Here is a 22,433-nt window from a genome sequence, read left to right as displayed (position 1 = left end):
CTTTCTGCAGCCTTTATATCACTCTTCCTACATGGCCAAGTAACTTAAACAAATCACTCAAAATTGTCCTTTGTGTACTCATTGCTCCAATCAAGGTGGCCTCCAAGTTCAGTCCTTTCCCACCCGCCAGGCCAGAGGATACACTCCTGGCCAGCATTGGCAAATTGACTTTACTCACATGCCTCCCTACAAAAGGACATACTATCTTCTAGCCTTAGTAGATACATTTTCAGGTTGGGTTGAGGCCTTTCCCTGCACTTCAGAGGATGCTACAGCAGTAACACATGCTCTCACCTCAGAAATCATCCCTCATTTTGGCCTACCCACCAGCCTCCAGTCTAATAACAGCCTAGCATTCATTTCCCAGATTACACAACTCACAGCACAGGCATTACATATCAAATGGGACTTAAGTACACCATATTGGCCTCAGTCATCAGGCAAAGTAGAAAAATCCAATCACCTCATAAAAACATACCACATCAAGCTGTCCATGGAAATTCACCTCTGGACTCAACTTCTCCCTTTGGCACTCATTTGCCTGCGAGCTGCCCCCCACAAGCCCCAGGCCTCAGCCCCTTTGAGCTTACGTATGGTAGACCCTTCACTCTCACACATCTTCCTTCCAGCTCATTGCCTTTAGGCCAGCATCTCCCTACTCTTTTGCTCATTAGGGATCTTCTTACTTCATCCTTTCCCCACCAACCCCTCAGACTTTAAACTGAGCCTGGGACAACAAGTGTATATTATAACACAAGTCCAAAAGCCCCTCTCACCATGTTGGGAAGGGCCTTATACAGTACTTCTCACCACCCCCATGGCAGTAAAAGTACCAGGAAAGGCCCCTTGGTATCACTTATCCTTGGTAAAACTAGCACCTGAGACTTTACCCAAAGAAACACCAAGCCAGAGGGGTCCCTCTGCTCAATCCCCAAACCAACACCTCCTTACACTTTGTCCATTTTAGGATGCACAAAATTGAAAATCTCCAGGACCTCCACTCTTTCTCCAATCCCAGAAGAAGGATGATCTTTCCCCTGGCGATTATACTCTCACTCTTGCAAGGCCGCTTCACGTCCTTCACACAGGAGCTGCTCCAAGACTGGTCCTGACCTGCAACCTCCAGCATTGAAGACATCCTTGAGTGGGTAAGTGAATTAGCCTGGCAGGAGGCCCTCTCTGATTACACCCCCAATGAGATTACCCTCTACTCCTTTTTCCTACTATGCACCCTCTCAACCTCTCAGCCCCTGAACACTTGCCTTTTCTCTTCCTCTGCTTCTTTTCCTAACAGAGACATATGCACACCCTGTTCACAATGTATAACCAAGGTCTTGGTGGGTGGAAGGACACTTTCCAACCTCCCAGTCCTTCTACCCAGAATCTTTGGGGGAACCCTGCAGGACACATTCACATCCCTGACATACGTTCCCACAACATACTATGACCAGACAACCACCACATCATGTTCTTAAGGGGGTAAAAACTACTGGATAGCTCTTTCCAAAGGAGATTCTACTGGAGTCCAGTGCCTTCCCCAACAAAAACATTTCTGCTTCACCCAAACCACTCACCTAGACTATAGCAATGGGGGAGGACTTCAGGACAACACAGGTGGGTCCCTTGACCATGATGGGGCTTATCCTTCTTCTTGGTCCCCGCTTCTTTCAGTGTTTCTCTAGTTTCTTACAGGAATGTATGCAGGCCTTCACCAATCAAAAGGTTGCCAAATTCTTCATGGGAGGAGGATATCAGCCCCTCAGAATCAGTGACCCTTCCCCAGAAGAATACAGCCTCCCCACACAAAACCAATACCCTGCCACCTAATCGTTTTATTCGCCAACATAAATCTTTTATTTTTTTCATATATTTGCCCATCTCCAGCAAGAAGTAGCTTCAGAAGAATGAGACCTCCCCCCCTTTTCCCTTCTCCCTATACTTGAAAGGTGGGAATGATGAATCTTGGATATGACTGGTGCCATCTTGGACATGACCAGTGCCATTTTACACACACTCAGCACAAAATACCCACCAGCCTTTCCCTTATGGGAAACCTCATGGTTTCTGAGAAATAGAAACTTCTCCATACCAGCACCAAACCCCTCCCTCATTACATCAGCCTTCCTTACAGTCTATATAAGCTCTCCCACACCCACACCTGGTGCTGCCCTCCATTTTGAGCAGAGCCTGGCAGATTTTCTTCCTTTTAATAAAGCTAGATCAGTACCCAGCATTTTGGCTCACTTTCTTTCAGTAAGCTCCTGTTTGCATGCCCCAGGCCCAGGAGGAAGAACACAGGAATTTGGCCAATGTACTCATCTTACATTTCCAGAATCCCATATGATTATTTTGATTAATATTGCTTCCTGCTGTGTGTTTCAATTAAAAAAAAAATCAAGGTATCCCTAGAATGGGAGAAAAAGTCTGAATGCAGAATTTGCTGTAAAATCTCACTGTAAATTCTTTGATAGAAAGTCTAAGAATGGGTTAGTGAGGTATTTTTTAAGTATTGGGTTGAATCATCATAATCAGAGCTTAATTTTTAAACATGCATATTAAAACAGCTCTAGTTTTCTAATATCTTGCTAAAAATCAACTGAAGATTGTTTCTCTCTTTTTAATTCTTTATCAGTTACCTTCAATGCATCTTTAGATGCTATCATTTCCACTACAACCAGCAATACAAATACTATGGTGCTGGCATGGAGAAAAAAATCAAAAAAGCATCTTAAGGGCCGACCCCGTGGCTCACTCGGGAGAGTGCGGCACTGGGAGCGCAGCAGCACTTCCGCCGCGGGTTTGGATCCTATATAGGGCTGGCAGGTGCGCTCACTGGCTGAGCGCGGTGCGGGCGACACCAAGCCAAGGGTTGCGATCCCCTTACCGGTCACAAAAAAGGACACACACACAAAAAAGCATCTTAAAATGACATTCTTCAACATTGCCCAGGGAATTCATGCTTTTGATTACCACTCTTGGCTCAATTTAATTGATATGTAAAATAAATCATAATAACTGTGAGGGCCTCATAAATAGTCTGGGGTGCATATTTGTATTCATGGAACCTCAACAACCTTGTTTCTTTATTGCCAGAGAGACGAACTTGAACAGTTCACATTTTATTGCCTGAGAATGTCTGATAATAGTGCATTATGATGCACTGTGTATATGAATTACATTGGGGTGAAAATATGAGAAAGCTCCCCAATGCTTTAATGAGTCTTTTTATTAGAATTGGTGAAGGGTGTAAGTAATATAGAGAAGGAAGAAAGTTCCTGCGGCATCTGCCATTCTGCCATCTTCCTAACATCACCAGATGCTCCACCCAAAACACACATCATTTTCATTGCCAACATACACACACACTTGCACACGTGTGCTGCATACTACAGAATTGAAAAATGTAGAATGTTTTTCAGTTGCCTTTCAGAATATAATTTCTAATGATATTTAAAAATTTTCTGATTATCATAGCTTTAATTTACTGAAAGAGAGGTCTTTTAATGTAAACAGGTATATTTTAGTTGAGGAAATATAAAGGTTTTCAGGCATTAATTATTTAAATAAAACATTTAGACATTATGAAATCCAACAGTTGGATATATATGATATTAGTTCAAACATTATAAAAATGAGGTGTAGGTGTATAATTGAAAAATTAATAGGGTGATTACAGAGAATATACATGGCCTGCAGAATGGATCACATTAACCCTCATTCAATGGCTATCATTCATATGGAGAATAATGATATTAACTAAGGGGCTGGGTCCCTAAAATTCCCAACAATAATAATTGATAATCATGGTAAAAGATAGGTTGAATATGTAGTCAGGAGTATGCCAAACTTTCAAGGAGAACTATAGATATATTAGAGAAGGCTGAAGGAGTTGGTTAATTAATTTGGCAAATACTCAAACATCAACCATTTAATTGGTGGATTGATTAATTATTTCAATCCTTGTACACTGATCACTACTTTGCACCTACCATAGTACTGGAAAAATAAGCGTGAATAAGCTCAGCTCCATAGTCATGCTATATTGAGTTTCCACAGACCTGGATGAGACTATACTTTCTGCTCTTGAAGTGCTCCCTGAATATAACCAATTCATGTTCAAAACTACCTTATTCTATCAATCAAGTAGGTCAAAAGCATATTTGTGCTGCTTATTTGCTTGTACATGCTTGATTACTTACATGGAAATGAAAATAATTTGTTACACTTTTTAATTAATTTGAGGACTTTCAATATTGTTTTAGTTCTTTCTTACTCCTGGGATAACTTTAACACTGTCTACATTCCTACGCTGTGTTGGCTGGAGGAGGGAAACATTGGGACGAGGAAGGATTCTGACCCCTTCTGGTGGAGCTGCTGGTCAACTCTTCAATGGGACTATATTTTCCCCTTCATCTCATGCCCACTCCTTCTCGTGTAAGCCCCTTCCCCTCTGCTCCCTCCACTCAACTCTTTCTATTGGCAGAACTCATGTCCTATTAGCCTGGATAGCTGGGCAATGGCAAGATTTTCCTTCCTTCAAGACAGGGTCTATTAGTGTTCATCTCATTTCAAAAAGAAAATGCTGTGGGTTATTCATGCTATTAAAAACATTTTTTTTCTTTCGATTCTGATTAGCCACTGCTGGAATTAACAATAAAGTTTGCCTTTGGAATCCGTATGTTGTCTCTAAACCAGTGGGTGTCCTTTGGGATCACTCAGCCAGTGTAATAGCCATCCAATTCTTTGCTGAGAGAAAACAACTTTTCAGCTTCTCTAAAGATAAAGTAAGTCCCATTGTGCATTTAATTTATTTAATTCTGCCTCCCCAGTTTCTACCTAAATCTATGCTGAGTCCTGAATTTCTCTGAGAGATGCATTCATTTAAAAAATGTACTGGCTAACTACTATGTCTTTGGAAGTCTATATTCCGAAAAGGTGTTGACTGATAGTTACTTAACAATAATCTTGGGCAACTGGACAAAGTATTTCATTAACATTTTGTTCAAACCATGTACTCATAGATTTAATACTTACAATTGGGCTCTCAATATGCCACATCTTAAGAACTTTCGAAGTTCTCACTAGGCACAGCCAATTAGCTATTATTATTGTGTTATTGAAGAGACTCAGTAAATTAGAAATTGAAGTTAATCTGAAGAATATCAAGTACATTAAGAACATTTCAATTAAGTATATCAGTCCATTTCTATTTGATGTTATTAATGGAATGTTTTCAATATGGTGGAAAAAAATATGGCACTTGAGCCAGAAAGTCTAGGTTGAATACTGACCAGCCTACTTATTACTTAGGAAAATTTCTTAATCTCTAAGAAGTTTGTCTTTTGCTCCTCTGTAAAACTTCCATTTTATATAATGCCTGACTTAAAGATCGAGTTGACATATGATAGATCTCAAGATACTTGGTTATGAAGAGAAAGGCAGAATAGGGTATGACTAAGGGTATAAATAAGGGTAGCTGATTGGAGACAGTCTCTGAGTCTCTTTCAGTGAACCTGAATTTTTTTCTGTGCTAAAGCTAAAATGGAAATTAATCTTCAACTCCTTAGCCACACCCTACCCATAAATCCTACCCATAAATCCTACCAAACTTACTTATTTTACTATATTATCTACCATGTAAATATTTTCCTTTTCCCTTAAACTTCACCAATTCCTGTTGATTCTACCATCCAAATATGTTTATCAATCTCACTTGTATTAGTCAGGGTTCTCCAGAGAGACAGAATCTATAGGATACATTATAATTATATGAGAGGGATTTATTAGGGGAATAGCTCATGTGACTATGAAGAAAAGTCCTACGATAGCCCGTCTATAAACTGGATGCTGGTAGCGTGGCTCAGTCCAAGTCCAAAGGCCTCAAAACTAGGAGAGCTGATGGTATCCTTGGTGTAAGTTCTGGAACCCAAAAGCTGAAGAGTCTTGTGCTCTGATGTCCATGGACAGGAGAGAAGAGTGTATCCCAGCTCCAGCGGATTGAGAGAGAGCTTCACCTCTTTCCTCTGTCTTTTGTTCTCTTTGGACCCCCAGTGGATGGGATGGTTCCCACCCACACTGAGGGTGGGTCTTTTCCACCCAGGCCACTCAGACTCTCATACTAATCTCTGCTGGAAAGACCCTCATGGGCACACCTAAAACGATAGCTTTACCAGGTTTCTTACCATTCCTTCATCTAACCAATTTGACACCTAGAATTAACCTTCACATCATCTCTTAATCTCAGCTTTCCCCCCAAATACTGCAAAGGTCTCCTGACCAGTCTCTCTGCTTTTGGATTGTTCTGACTCCAATTTGCCCTCCATTCTGCCAGTCAAGTAGTTTGCCGGAAAATTGTTCAATCCCTCATTTCTGCTGTTCATCTCAATATCAACTCTAAAATTCTTAAACTTTTGTACAAAGCCCTCTCCCCTATCAGCCTTACTTCCCTTCCTGCTTTTCTCTCTCTCTCTTTTTTTTTTTTTCATTTACTGCTCCAGCCATGTCAAACTATTGGCTTTTCTTACCATGCAGTTTCATGGGTTTGCCACATGCTCTTCCTCTGCTTTCAATTCTTTCTTTCCATTAATTGGAAGATGCCTATTCATCCTCCAGGTCGCAGACTTTTTGGAGTCTCTCATGCAGACCTAGGTGTTTCTGTGCATTCTGGTTGCACCTGTGTGTATCTCATTAGAGCGTATGTCACGTCATACTGAAATTGTTAGTTTGCTTACTTAAGAAGGGTTAGTATCGTTTCAGCTTGTATTCTTGGTATCTATCATAGAGCTTGGCACTTTGTAGTGTTTATTCAATGTTTATTTGTTGACAGCTTGAAGTGAAGACACATTACTGTGAAGGTACCAAAGAAACTCAGTGTGAAACCTTTTATGATGTCCTAGTTAGATTTAGTTGTGCTATTTTTTGAGATCTTTTAGCACTTCCATTATCGAATTTAACACAATCTGACTTGTATACTAGAACGTTGTATATGTACTTTGTATCTTTCACTAGATTTTGATAGCTTGAAGCAAAATATTATTTGTTGAATTCATTTTTTTGTTTCCCAGGACCTAGCAAATATTACTGTATTAAACACTTGTTGAATATAATATTTGAAATACTATAAGTATCAACTAAATGATAGGATTCATGAGGTTAGGGACTATGTCTTTCCTGAATTATGTCATGTAGTTAGTTAGGTGAACGAATCTCTATCAAACATAAATATGAAACAAATACCAAATATTTTCTCATTATAGAGTTCCCTGAAATGTTTTAAAACTTTAAAAGCAAGTGAAAAAATGTCCTGTACACTCAGAATTGATTGTGGACAGCTATCATCAATGTCAAGACTGCCTGGCCTCTTCCAAAAGCAGTTTTGTGCTTCTATTTTTGTTTTACTTCTAAACCATTACAGTATAATAAAGCTTGTCATGCTGTCTTTCATGTTAATCAAAATTCATTTCACTTTGATAAATGCATGGTAATCTAAGTCTTTATGTTTTTACAACAAACAACAGGCTTTCTGTTACCAGGTTAAGCCTCTGCTTTACTGCTATAAAAATTTTTTGGATATTTTATAAGACTGGGGCTAAATTAGGGAACAGGAAAAATGAAAAGGCATTTTTTTTCCCAAGGAACCTTTGATTGAAAGATGTTTTGGTTAATGAGTTACTAAATTAAAGGATTTGTAGACCAAAGCAATTTAGATTTAAATAATTCCCTCCCAAAATTATCTGAGACTTCAGTTCTTTTTTGAATGACTGCTCTATTGCCGTTTGCCAGTAATGTTAAACAGTATGTTTATCCCTATAGAGTTTGATATCATACTAACAGTCCAATTACATTCTATATTGGACTCTGAAACTGTTTCACTTAAGATGACAGTCACCGGTGGCAAGGCCCTGCTGGCATCCAGTAATCTGGTCTTTGGGAGAAGGAATTACCATGGGGAATAAAAGGATTTTCAAAGCCTGGGGGATATCTCTCTGCTGGGGATTGGCATTCCAACCAGTGAGCCTACTTCAGCTTGTCCATTGTTCCTGACTATTCTTTCCTAGGCTGCTGACCCGATTTAGCCACTAGAATCAGATCAGTTTGCAATTTAATGTTCATTTGAGGTTCCAATTTTTCCCAGAGCCTGGTTTCTATATTGCAGAACTATGGTTGGTAAGGAAACTAAAAAGTAAGACTTTTGTGTTGGTAACTGCATCTTACCTGTTTGTCTTTTCTCCATATCGACCTCCCACCCCAACTTCCATCTACCGTTGGAAGCAAAAGTATTTTCATTTTGTTTAAGTTGCACAAATAATTACATAAAAATTACAAATGATAAAGAAGAATGTAGTGCAAAAAGTGAATATTCCTTTTGCTCATTTCCCCTTCAAATTAATTCCTCTCCCAAGAAATAACTATTATTATTAACACTTGATGTGTCTCTTCTCATTGTTTTGTTATATACTTAATATATTATGTATTATATTGTATTATTATAATATATGGTATTATTATACTATATGGTATTTTACAATATGTTGTTATATATATATTTTTCCATGTGTGTGTACAAATACAGGGTAGTACTTATTTTTAGTTTTTATGTAAATGGTATCACAAGAAGCATATTTCTCTGAAACTTCCTTTTCCCTAAACAATATATCTTGGAGATCTTTCTACGTAAGCAAACATGAACTTGATTTTTTAATCCTTTTTTCTTTTTGCTACATAGTAATTCATGGTATGGATGGCCATAATTTAATTATTCAATCACCTATTGATTAAAATAGATATTGTATCTAATTTTTTTCCTTTATTAACCATAACACACTTGTGCACGCATCATTAAGACCTCATAGGTAAATTTCCTTGTGATAAATTCCTAGCAGTAATGCTACTGGATTAACAACGAATGTTGCCTATTTCAATGCAGATATTTTGTACCAATTGGCATATTCATCAGAGGTGTATAAAAGTGCCTTTTTCTCCATACTTTTGTCAACAGTGGAAACCATCAATGTGTTCATTTTTTGTAAATTTGATGGAAAAAAAATGAGGTTGATTTTATCAAATATTTATTGGCCATTCATATTTCCTGACTTTTTTGTATTATCTGATCATGCTCTTTATTTTAATTTTTTAAAAACTCGACTGGCCTTTTTTATTCATTTCCAATAGCTTGAAAAAACTATTATCTTTTGTTTATTATATGTTACAAATATTTATCTCTTTCAAGCATACATTTTTAAGCTTTGTTTACATTATTTTTCTTATTCAAGTTTTTAATCTTTATGAAGGTGAGCTAAGAAATGGTTTGCTTTATGGCTCTGGATTGTGTGTCTAGCTTAGAAATGTCTTCCACCCCTTCTGTTTATAAAAAAAAATCCTCCTTTATTTTCTGCTAATACTTTTTCTATTTTTTTCTTTTTATTGCACTGCACTTTGCAATTTAGTTTTTTGTTAATTTTTTTCTCCAAAATGATATCCAAGATTATTTTTTGAATAATTTTTCTGTCCTATAAGTTTGAAATGCCATTGTTATCATCTGAATTACTTTACATCTATGAAATTGTTTCTATATATGTTATTCTTTGCTTTAATCTACTTGTCTTTTCCTACACTAATATACTATAGTTTAACCACCATAGGTTTATTGTATATTTTGATACCTGGTAGGGCAATTCCTACTTATCGTTTGTTTGATTTCAGTTTTAACTTTCCTCTGGCATTTTATCCCTCCAAGTAAATTTTAGATTCACTACTCACATTGCATGAAAAAGTCTATTAGTAATTGGATTGGAATTTTATTAAAATTGATGATGTTTTACATCTTTAACATATTGAGAAAGCACACTTTGTATTTCTTCATTTATTCGTTCTTTTTGTTATCTTTCAGAACAAGTGTATGCATTAATTTCCTAGCCATTCTTTGTTTAGGTGTTTCCTTGATATTTTAGGAGGTGTCCTTACCATATTCTTGACTTTAATGAGGGTGTTTCTAAGGGGTTATGACCACTTTCTATATTACGCATATATTGAGTATTTAATTTTAACTGTTTTTCTAAAAGATGTTTTGAACTATCTGGTTATTTTGGATAGTCTCTTGTTGCTTGTTAATTTGGGGGATTCTGAATTTTATCTCTTTGATTTCGTTCTTAATTATTTTATATTCTTGTCTCATAGTTCCAATATCTGAAGTCCTTGGTGATTTAAATCTAATATTTGCTATTCTGATGATTCTTTCTCATATGATTTGTTTCTTTTTATGCTTTGTTATCTTTTATTGTTACTTCATTTTCTGCTGCTGCTAATCTATAGGCATTCTGAAGAACTAAATTGAAGATTCTTTCATCCAGAGAAGATTGGTGTTTGCTTCTGCAGGGTGGAAATGTGGAAAACTACTGTCTTGAGGTGACTGCCTTGTCCTTCTCGGTTGTCCAGTTCATTGGCTTGCTTCAGTGCCTACACCTGGCTACCAGACTAACTAAGGCTTAGCCTTCCCTATGCAGTCACTTCACTTATGCCTGCTGTTCATTGTCCCCATTTTAAGTTTTCTTTTTTCTTTTGGACTCATGGAGATTGTCTCCACTCCCTGAAGGCCCAGCAAGGCAGCAGAAATTATGTTTTATTTAGAGTTGTGTTTCTTTGAACCATGAGGCCCTCTACAAAAACCTAGATTTCAATGATAATGGAATCAGAGTTCCCAGGTTCTAGCTGTTTTTGACTTTTTTTCAAAGTTGTTGGGAAAAAAAAAAAGAAATTTAACAGTGTTTACTTTGTAAATTAAGAGGAATATGATCTTTGAAATGTAAAGTTAGAACATCTTTTTAAAACTGGGAAAAATCTGTTAGGAGTTTTGATGGTATGTGAGTAATGATAATGACAAAGAATCAATTTAATTGAAGTTTTAAAATTCTCCAAATGAACTTTTGCTCTGAAAAAAAGGTATGTGAAATAAAATATTGATAGTAGTTAAATTTATTGCCAAATTTGACCTGGAAAAATCAAAGAGGTTTCTGTAGAACAATTCATAGCATTAGAAAATGTTTTGACTCTTTCATGGTCAATGATAGAATACATAAACAGATTCATAATAGAAGTCCAGGTCTTAGAGCTGTATGTCTTCTCCCATTTCAGTTGAAAAGAACTAAAAAAAAAAAAAAAAAAAAAAAAGAAGATAATAGTTATGGTAGCAATTAAAAGATAAATAGCAGAGGAAAAGATTTTGATTTCAGACTGGTATTTTAAGTTTGATGTCAGCTCTGGGGAAAAAATGGTAAAAATATTTCTCAAAGGAAGAACTATGATATGACTTTAAGATAAAAACATTAGTTGAGGTGTTCAGTAGAATTCTTCTGCCGGCATATGTCATGTTAAACAAAATTGCCTTTAAGCATCTACTGATTATGCTTTTGTGGATTATTGACAGGCTTAAATTCTAAATACAAAGACTTGATAATGCAGAAAAGTGTATTCAGGAGAGCCAATGCCCTCAGTTCCTGTTATCCTATCATCTGCAAGTGGGCTATCCATTGTTGTGCATTACTTTTGGAGAGCTGGACTGCTGCACCACTGTCCTCAAAATCCCTGAGAATACTCTCTCTCTTCCTCTTTCTTTCTCTCTCTTTTTTTTTTTTTTAAATTTTATTTTGTCGATATACATTGTGGCTGATTATTGCTCCCCATCACCAAAACCTCCCTCCCTTCTCCCTCCCCCCTCCCCCCCAACAATGTCCTTTCTGTTTGCTTGTCTATCAACTTCAAATAATTGTAGTTGTTATATCTTCTTCCCCATTTTTATGTTGATCTCCTACAGGACGGCAAATGTAAGTAGTAAATTTTTGATGAAACAAAGCTAGTCTCCTTTCAACAGTCATTTGAGTCTGTTTTCTACTTCCCCCTCACTTTTACATCATCTTTAGGAAATTATGAATCTTTTTGTTTTCTAAATACTTTGAATTAAATTGCTACAAGTTATCAGTATGTAAATAATGCTGATTTGGTTTTTAAAAGTGAACTGAAAACAGATTCTTTACCCACCCATACATCTATTCATGCACCTATCTGTCCATGAGGTCACCTATTTATAAATTTAATATTTGTAGCACAAAAGAAAAGATTCATTTATTTATTTAAAATGTTTTTATTATTCCTATGTGAATAATATTGATCCTGTCCATTGGCAGGGAGCAGGGGATTCTTCAGCAAAGCTAGACTGGAAATCTAAGCTGACAAACCTGAGTAATATTAAAACTAGAATCCCCATGTCTGGAGTCTCAATCCACTAGTTTCTAGTTCTAGTGTATGTAAATTATACAATATTTGCTTATAATTCTGCATTATTAAAAGGTCAACAGTTGAAACAAGATACAGATTATGCAGAAAAATATGTCATGATCATTATGTGAAAAGCTAAATTTTGCCTTAATCATAAGCTTAGGTACTTATTCGTGCTAAAATAAAAATGGAGATAAAATAGAGTGCCACAAATATGCCCCTTCAAGGACTTGACTTAGTAAGTCTAAGTTTGGAGAGACATTACCAGTTCTCAGGTATCACGATATAAATAGATACAGCAGTTTTGATGAAAATTTGTGGGAAATATAAACTAAACAATACCAGTCATTCAATTACAATTTTTAAGCTTAAGACTTTGCCAATTTATTGATTTTTTCCACTAAAGAAAACATGTTTAGGATACCTGGAATGAAAATTGATATTAAATATACTCCTTTTAAACTGTGGCCTAATTCTATTCCAGAAGTCTACTTGACTATAAAAGAAAGGGAAAATCCAGGATTCTCAAATAATAGCTAGATATTTAAGTGACATTTTGCCAAAGAACTCAATTAGTAAAACTGAATTGCTTTGAGTTTTTTTTATGATTAGAAGGATATAGACTGATTAGGAAAAAAGGGGAGTATAGTTATCTGGTTTAATGCCCAGCTATATGATACTAACTAAGCTGAAAGAATAAATTTTCATTCTAGAAGATTAGCATTGACCTTAAAACCAATTAGAGCAGTTAAAGTATAATATAAAGGAAATACCTGGAAAACATTTTTAAAAATACTAATGTCTGAGCCTTATCCTTAGAAATTTTGATTTAATTGGCCTGGAAAAAGGGCCCAAGTGATGTTGGAGGTAGGGTCCAGGGTGGGGGAGCCCAATAGTTGGCCTCGACCCACCCAGTCCTCTTACCAGATTCTTGGCTCCATGACAGGAGAGAATTCAAAGGCAGAGTCACAGCAGAAAGTGAGAACAAGTTTAATATAACAGATAAGAAATACAGATTTCACACTGTGGCATAGCTCCAGAGACTGAGCAAGTCCCACACCAACTTCAACACAAAAGTAGGCTCAGTACAGACATCAAGTCTAACACAAAAGCAAGAAATACATAAAGTTCAGTACAAAGTACAGGCTGGCTCAAGAGAATGAACAGCTGCTTGCTGAAAGAAAATCTGATACAAAGTAAAGCATACACACCTCAGCCAACCAAGTTCAGGTTGCCTCCAGGAAAGTGAGCAACAACCCCACCTTTGGCTGGGATTTGGCTTTTACAGTTTCTCTATCTAATGAATATTCAGTTAGGGGGGTGGTTCCTAGTTATATAATAATTAGTCTTGCACATGTTCAGTCAGTCTCTTCCTGGAGCATGTTCATTGGTCAGAACCTATCAGATGCACTAGGCATATTCAAGAATATTCTGTGCTCTGTATTGAGCATGCCCAGCACTGGATTTACATAAGTTGGCCCCCAGTATTCTCATTTTTCCTGTGTTGGTGCTGAAAATAAGTCTAACTGGCAACAGTAACTTTACTCCCCAAGAGAGCCCAGAGGAAGGGGCCTGAGAACCTTAGGGAGTAGCTGGAAACCCAGATGCATGTCCCAAAACCTGATATATACTTCCTATATCACAAGTATAGATGACTTCTAAAACACCATAGGTGTTTCTAATGTCAAGTTTAAGAACCACTGGTATAGAATGTGGTAGTATAGAAAAAATTTTAAAATGTGTGGGAGGTCACATATCATCACATAATTTCTAGGAGCATGCTAGAACAGTGTTTTATGCATTGATGGCAGTATATCGATGTTATTGCTTGATTCACAGCAGAGGAAAAAAATTACAGAATTGAAGGTGGACTTAGTGGGATTATTAATTAAGAGAGTTTAGGGTTCCCCAGAGGAAGAAGAACAATAAAAATTGATTTTAATAAAAAGTAATAAATGTACACATTCTGATAAAAATATTTCTAGTTTTAATTGCTAATAGCAAGAAGTAATCTATTGTAGACTAGAGAGATTTGGGCTCATTTAGTTTTAGTTTTAATTTTTCATTTAATTTATGTGACTAATGTCAATGAAATATAAAGCCAAAATAAATTACTTAAACAACACAATGGAAAATGATTCTGGGGAAATTATAGTCCATTAATATTGTTGAGTTATTGTTAATCTATATTCAACTATAACCCAGATTATTATTCTGACATGAATTTAGTTTCTATTTTTTAGAAGGGAGTTTATACCAAACAAGACAAGATTTTGAATAATGAGGACAAGACTATCATTAGTCATATGAGTGTTTGAGAATGATCTAGTTGTTTCTAATCTAATGCTGTAACATTCTAACAGCTTATCAATTCTATTTATACTTAGAACACACTAAAATATATTTGTCTTAGTTCTTACAGAATTTATGTTTTTGAGGATAAACATTTCCTGGACAGCTGCCAGAAAGTTTTAAATAAATTCTTTTTTGTAATGATTAAGAACCAGAATTAGTTCTTTAATTAAAAATTCTTGCCATGAAAACCCACTTTTCTTTATAAACATATATGGTCTTAGGGTTAGAGGGATTGGTAATGCTGTTTTTCTGGTAGGATCGGCTAGGTCAGTTCAGGCTTTGTTACAGGTGATAGGGGTTGGTAGACAGAGGGAGAGGTTACCCTATACATCAAGCATAATTATTTCTGCAAGATATTTTAAAAAGCCCCATAAAATTTCATTCTGGTTTGTACGACATCTGCAATTGGGTGAATAGCTGTGTAGAAGCGAGGCAGATTTTTTTGTGGGAGGGCTATATTCTTGGATCTGTTCTAGCTAATCTTTTCATCAATGAACTGGATGAATACATAGTTATTAGGTGAGGCAAAATATTTAACAAATTAAAAAAATGTTTATTGGACATTCACTATGTCCTATGAAATGTGTAGACAAATCAGGGAGGAATTGTTAATATAATTGAATTAGGATTCAAAAGAACATTGTCACATTGAAACTGGATCAAAACTAGAAAAAAATTCTAGTCCTAGCTTAAAGAATCAGATTTTTGAAGGCAGGATAGCATTCGACTTGACTATTTGTTCACAGGAATGTGATTTAGAGTTTTGCTCATTCAGGCTCAAGATAAGTGAAAACCATGATGGAATGGCTTAGTCAGCTAATGAAAAAACAGGCTGCTTTAAAGAAATGATAGTACCTGTGATAGAACATGCTGAAATAGTGGCTCTGGGCACCTTGCTTAAAACAGATCCTTGAGGGCCCTAAGGTGCTCAGAGATAGTGACAAATTAGTAATGCAATAATTAATGTGTAAGTATATTATTTAAAATAATAATGACCTGTAGTACTAAAAAAGCAAAACATTTAGCTTGCGACGAATAGAACAAGAAAGGGAAAAAGGAGTATAAGTAATTCCTCTTCTTTTTCAATGGAGAAATATACATATATTTATAAATTAATATACACGTTAATATATATATACACATATACATATATGATTGAAATTTACAATACACGTGTATGTGTGCGTTCACACACATACATGATCAATATATACAATGCACACGTATGTTTGTGCACATAAACACACAAAATATTAGTGTTATGGAGAAAACCATAGCCCAGGAAGAGTTAAAGGGTGAAGGAAGGCTGTCTCCAAGCAGAGGGACTTGGAATAGAGAGAGATGGGTTGGGGTGAAAGCCCTGTGGTGCTATTTGATTTACATGATGGACACACCCTACTAAAGTTTTTAAAAGTAAACAAAGTCTGGATGATTGTCCTCCTCTGGAGAGAAAGTAGAAACAAAGACAAAATGAGAGAGAATCAAGAGACTGCCTTGGTGGGTAGAGTGGGATCTGCAAACTGATATTAAGTTGGTTGAAGGAACTGGGATCATTCACCCTGGAGAAGCGGTATAAGAGGAGGGTTATGCAGATGTGAGAAAAGAGGGTAGGTTACAGTCAAAAGGTAGAAGAGGATGTCTTTGGCTGAACATATTTAGTAATTATTGTAGGAGTTCTTATCCTCTAGAGTCCCAAGACTTGGTGATATGCACATGAGGTGTGCGTATCCATGTACCCAAAGAAATTATATGCAAAATTGTATGCATATATGGGTATATGCATTTGGCGAGGAGGGACAGAACCATCATTTCAACAGAATTTTTTCCCCGAAGGAGTAAATGATTTAAAATAGGTTAAGAAATATGAGGTTGCCTGCCTTATGGGGTAATAAGCACTCATTTTAACAGAAACAATCTTTTATAAATAATTTAGAAATAATTCTCACATTAGATAAGGTAGACTACTTTATTTGAAAGAACCTTTTGTGCTTTTGGGTTCTAATTTTACACAATGAAAAGAATAATAAAATAAATTTAATAATAATGAGCATTCACTGAAAACATATTACAGGCTGGTTGTCATGCTAAGTGCTTGACAGAGGCTCTTACTGAATTCTCATAACATTGGATGAGGTAGGTACTGCATTAAACACTCAGAGAGAAAAAGAAACTTGCTGGAAGTCACCTTCCTAGTGAGGGACAGAGCCGAGATTAGAAGGCAAGAAGTCTGGCCCTGGAGCCTGCCTGCTAGGCCTTTCAGAGAGGTTTTCCACTGTCTCCATTTTGACTCTCCCTCACTGGCCTATGTTAATTCTGCACCACTACTGATAGTCCCAACACTCGCACCTGCAAAGCTGCTCTTTTTCTTTTCTTCCCAGGACACTTAGTGTGACTCACCCTCACTGGAATGAAAGGAGTCATGAGGGAATGGAAGAATGCGAAAAAGAGTTATTAAATATCTATTTAATCTAAAATAACCCTTCTCTTGAGCAAGGGTTCAGTTTGTCCTCTTCTGTGCGTTGATAAATGCATGTCATTTATGTCTTGATTGTGTTTGAATAAGAATATAATATCTGTGGTTTATTTGAGCCTGATTTCATTTAATGCCATTTTTATTTCACCAAAAATTCATACATACTATGTATATATAGAGAGAGGAGAGGAGAGGAGAGGAGAGGAGAGGAGAGGAGAGAATTGTATTAGTTTTCTATGGCTAGTATAACAAATGACCACAGCTTAGTGGCTTGCAATAACACTAATTTGTGTTCTGTAGTTTGGGTTAGAATTTCAACATGGGTCTCTCTGGGCTAGACTCGAGGGATTGGCAAGGCTGTATTCCTCTGTGAAAGCTCTGGGTGAAAATCCATTTCCTTGCCATTTCCCAGCTTCCTTGGGTCATGGCCCCCTTTCTCCAGCTTCAAAGCCAGCAACCCTAGGAAGAATCCTCACATTGCATCACTCTGATCTCTTTTTTTGCTTCCCTCTTCTACATTTAAAGACCTTGTGCTTACATTAGACTCATCCAAATAATCCAGGATAATCTCTCTATCTCAGAGTCCTTAATTTAATTACATCCATTTTGCCATGTAAGATAACATATTCTTGAGAGATTTGGATGTGGGCATCTTTAAGGGGCTATTATTCTGCCTACCACAAACACATACTAAATGCCAAGCCCTATTCCAGAGACTGAGATAAAACACAATCCCTTCCCTAGAGGAGCTTTCAATTTAGGAGATATTTAAATAGGTAACTGAAATAGAAAATATGTACTATGACAGAAGTGTAAACCAATTATATCACTGTGGAGGAAACAACTGTCTGCCTGGGGTCAAGGTGAGATAGAAAAAATTGGCTAAAAAATTAGAGTTATCTTTGACTTATTGACATGACTTATCACTTTTCTTCCAGGTTTTGAGACTCTGGGGTATTCGACACCAGCTGTCCATCCAGAGGATAGTTTGTTCTCTCCCCAAAAGTCAGGACTTCAGATGCCTCTTCCACTTTGATGAAGCCCACAGATGACTTTTATCTCATTTAATAACCAGCTGGCACTGCTGGCGATGAAAAGTGAAGCCAGCTAGAGTGTGAAAAGACACAAGAAAGCAGTCACTTGTGTTCTGTACAATTCGGTCCTGAAGCAGGTAATGATGCTTCCTTTTCTGTCACTCTCTTAAAAATCCCCAAGTCCAGAGGCTCATTTTCTTAATTCAATCTAAGGCAATACTGGAGGTAAATCTAGAAAAAACAAACATAAAGAAGAAATGATTTAATAGCTATGTATTGTTCCACAGTAAAGTTTAGGTGGATTTGAAGAGTGATTTTCATTTGCAGCCAGTGACTACTGATAGAGTTATAAGAAAGTACGACATTCCAGATGAAACAAACACTACATGTAATGTAATTGAACTTATATTTGTTACCCATAGTTTTGGGTCTTGAGCCAAATGTGAGTGAACTTGGTTGTAAAATCCCCTTTTATGAACACCGTCCTCCTGTATCCCTGTAGAAAGTTCTGAAATATGCCTGAAACATAATGAGCAGAGATACATTTTGCCAGCATATTTTACACCAGTGGCTCACAGTGGCAGCCCGGAATGTATTCATAATAAAATGATTCAGTTAAATGTGATGCCACTTGGTATGCATTGCCAGTGTTGTTTGTCTCCCCACTACGTTAATGACGCTAGCAGCCTTTGCTGATGGGACTGCTACCTGCATCTCAATGAAGGAGTACAGCTCCCCTGAAGCAGAGATGCTGCTCAGACCGCAGCCCTTCTTAGAGGACAGGGAGGGCAAGCCAGGAAGCTGTAAGAGCTGGGAGTGGGGCAGCCTGGGGGTATCATAGAGGGACAGAGCAGGGTTGGAGGTTAGTCTTGCAATGATCACCTCAGGCCTGATGGTATACCAGAGCACAGCAGGAGCCGAGCAGAAAGCAAGTCTGCAGCTTGCAGCCAATTAAACAATAACTCCAGCCCATTCTTTCTTTTCTCTTCTGTAAAAGCTTCTGCATTTGTGAAGAGTTCAGATTTTGTGCAAGGGGTGGAAAGCCTTTTGTTAGTAATGAGTAGTGTGTCATGTCACCACTTCAAACACTCTGTTTCCTCGTTATTCTAGGAGATAAAATCCTTTACAAAACAATCCATTTTTAATTCCATCTGCGGGGAAACATTCCTCCGTAAATGTTTTACTGAACTTTATGAAGGCAACCAGTTAATTTGGCTCCCTGGTGGCCACTGAGAGATGTATTTGTTTCCAAGAGAACATTCTGCTAATTGAGATCTGCAAAGTTAAAAAGCTAGGCTTATGCGTGGCCATAAGACAGGCAATATTCCATGAGGAATTCAGGAAATGGGACACAAAGAAGATCTGGAATCTTCCATCTGGGACAGGAAGATAAAGCCTAGGTAACACAAATATGTACAAGTTACAGGCGCCAATAGAATATGCACGTATGACATATGATGTAGGAAGTATCACTGTACAATTGAGTTGAACAGTCACACCTCTGCCTGTTACTGTTAATAGTTTAAATAATTAAAAAGCATCAATATATATGTAAAGCACATAGCTCTGTGTATGCCACACACATCAGTTTCCTATTAGATGCTAAGCTATAGAGAAACACTTTAACATTGTATTACGTTTATAATTATAAAATTTACTGCAGAAAAGTACAAAGAAAATAATATCACACTCGGTCTCATTAGCCAGTGATAACATCATTTTAGAGCAATTAGGCAAAGCAAATAAAACAATTTTGAATAAGTATCAGATGCCAGGAATGAAGAATTAAAGATTAATAAACGATAGTTTCTTCCCCTCGGTAGCTCAGGGAGACTCAGCTCTTTAAGGGCATGTCTGGGTGCTAGCTGCAGTGACCATTGCTGAGCAGGGGCTCATTAAAAAATTGTGGAAAGAAAGAAGGGGAGAAAGACACAGTACTAATCCACAAGGAAACAATGGAATGTGCTAAAATGAGATAGAGGTAAAAGCAAGAGTGTTCTATGAAAAGTGATCAGTTCTGCCTGGGGGTGGGGTAGGTGACATTTCAGCAGAACCCTCAGAGCTACAGTGGAAATCTCTAGAAGGAGAAGGAAGTAGTTCCTGGCAGAAGATACAGCATGAGCACCTGTGATCACGGTGTGTTTACAGGGAGAGGGTTTATTTTGGCGTGGCTAGTTAGGGAGTACTTAGCTAAGGTTGCTGGAGTTGAGGCAGTACAAGAAGCTTAGAGCCAGATTGTGAAGGTCGTCCACCGATTGTACCACGGGCTGGCCTTGGAATAATGAAGTACAGACTTGAGGTTAAAACAATTCCCACAGTGTGATCTTGGACCCCTGGGCAACTCTGATCTTCTTAGGGAATCTGAGAAGTCAAAACTATTTTCATCGTAATATTAATTCATTGTGTTCTTAACTCTCATTCTCTCATGAGTATACAGTAGAGTTTTTTAGAGGCCACATGATGTGTGATGACATCATTGTTCTTTTTTTTTTTTTTTTTTAATTTTATTTTGTCGATATACATTGTAGCTGATTATTGCTCCCCATCACCAAAACCTCCCTCCCTTCTCCCTCCCCCCTCCCCCCCAACAATGTCCTTTCTGTTTGCTTGTTGTATCAACTTCAAATAATTGTGGTTGTTATATCTTCTTCCCTCCCCCCCCCGGTTTGTGTGTGTGTGTGTGTGTGTATGTGTGTGTGTGAATTTATGTATTAATTTTTAGCTCCCTCCAATAAGTGAGAACATGTGGTATTTCTCTTTCTGTGCCTGACTTGTTTCACTTAATATAATTCTCTCAAGGTCCATCCATGTTGTTGCAAATGGCAGTATTTCATTCGTTTTTATAGCTGAGTAGTATTCCATTGTGTAGATGTACCACATTTTCCGTATCCACTCATCTGATGATGGGCATTTGGGCTGGTTCCAACTCTTGGCCATTGTAAAGAGTGCTGCGATGAACATTGGGGAACAGGTATACCTTCGACTTGATGATTTCCATTCCTCTGGGTATATTCCCAACAGTGGGATGGCTGGGTCGTATGGTAGATCTATTTGCAATTGTTTAAGGAACCTCCATACCATTTTCCATAGAGGCTGCACCATTTTGCAGTCCCACCAACAATGTATGAGAGTTCCTTTTTCTCCGCAGCCTCGCCAGCATTTATCGTTCATAGTCTTTTGGATTTTAGCCATCCTAACTGGGGTTAGATGGTATCTCAATGTGGTTTTGATTTGCATTTCCCGGATGCTGAGTGATGTTGAGCATTTTTTCATATGTCTGTTGGCCATTTGGATATCTTCCTTAGAGAAATGCCTACTTAGCTCTTTTGCCCATTTTTTAATTGGGTTGCTTGTTTTCTTCTTGTACAGTTGTTTGAGTTCCTTATATATTCTGGATATTAATCCTTTGTCAGATGTATATTTTGCAAATATTTTCTCCCACTCTGTTGGTTGTCTTTTAACTCTTTTAATTGTTTCTTTTGCTGTGCAGAAGCTTTTTAGTTTGATATAATCCCATTTGTTTATTTTTCCTTTGGTTGCCCGTGCTTTTGGGGTCGTATTCATGAAGTCTGTGCCCAGTCCTATTTCCTGAAGTGTTTCCCCTATGTTTTCTTTAAGAAGTTTTATTGTCTTAGGGTGTATATTTAAATCCTTAATCCATTTTGAGTTGATTTTAGTATACGGTGAGAGGTATGGATCTAGTTTCATTCTCCTGCATATCGATATCCAGTTATCCCAGCACCACTTGCTGAAGAGGCAGTCCCTTCCCCAGTGAATAGGCTTGGTGCCTTTGTCAAAGATCAGATGGCAGTAAGTGTGTGGGTTGATTTCTGGATTCTCTATTCTATTCCATTGGTCAGTGTGTCTGTTTTTATGCCAGTACCATACTGTTTTGGTTATTATAGCTTTGTAGTATAGCTTAAAGTCAGGTAGTGTTATGCCTCCAGCTTTATTTTTTTTGCTGAGCATTGCTTTGGCTATTCGTGGTCTTTTATTGTTCCATATAAATGTCTGAATAGTTTTTTCCATTTCTGAGAAGAATGTCTTTGGAATTTTGATGGGGATTGCATTGAATTTGTATATCACTTTGGGTAGTATGGACATTTTCACTATGTTGATTCTTCCAATCCAAGAGCATGGAATATCTTTCCATCTTCTTGTATACTCTCTAATTTCTCTCAGCAGTGGTTTGTAGTTCTCATTATAGAGATTTTTCACCTCCTTGGTTAACTCAGTTCCTAAGTATTTTATTTTTTTGGTGGCTATTGTAAATGGGCAGGCTTTCTTGATTTCTCCTTCTG

General features: G+C 37.2%; 1 protein-coding gene across 1 annotated transcript in view; it reads left to right on the top strand.

The window, feature by feature from the left end:
* Window positions 1-22,433, top strand: part of WDR49 (WD repeat domain 49) — a 123,175-nt gene that overhangs the window by 50,725 nt on the left and 50,017 nt on the right. Inside the window, 5 exon segments of the mRNA XM_063103562.1 lie at window positions 2,633-2,716; window positions 2,909-2,989; window positions 4,633-4,784; window positions 18,037-18,142; window positions 18,145-18,269. Coding sequence (XP_062959632.1) covers window positions 2,633-2,716; window positions 2,909-2,989; window positions 4,633-4,784; window positions 18,037-18,142; window positions 18,145-18,269 — 548 coding nt within the window.

The sequence above is a fragment of the Cynocephalus volans genome, chromosome 1 (assembly GCF_027409185.1).
Source record: "Cynocephalus volans isolate mCynVol1 chromosome 1, mCynVol1.pri, whole genome shotgun sequence".
Classification (NCBI taxonomy): domain Eukaryota; kingdom Metazoa; phylum Chordata; class Mammalia; order Dermoptera; family Cynocephalidae; genus Cynocephalus; species Cynocephalus volans.
The sequence above is the reverse complement of the archived record's forward strand: the minus strand, read 5'-3'. Positions and strand labels throughout refer to the sequence as shown.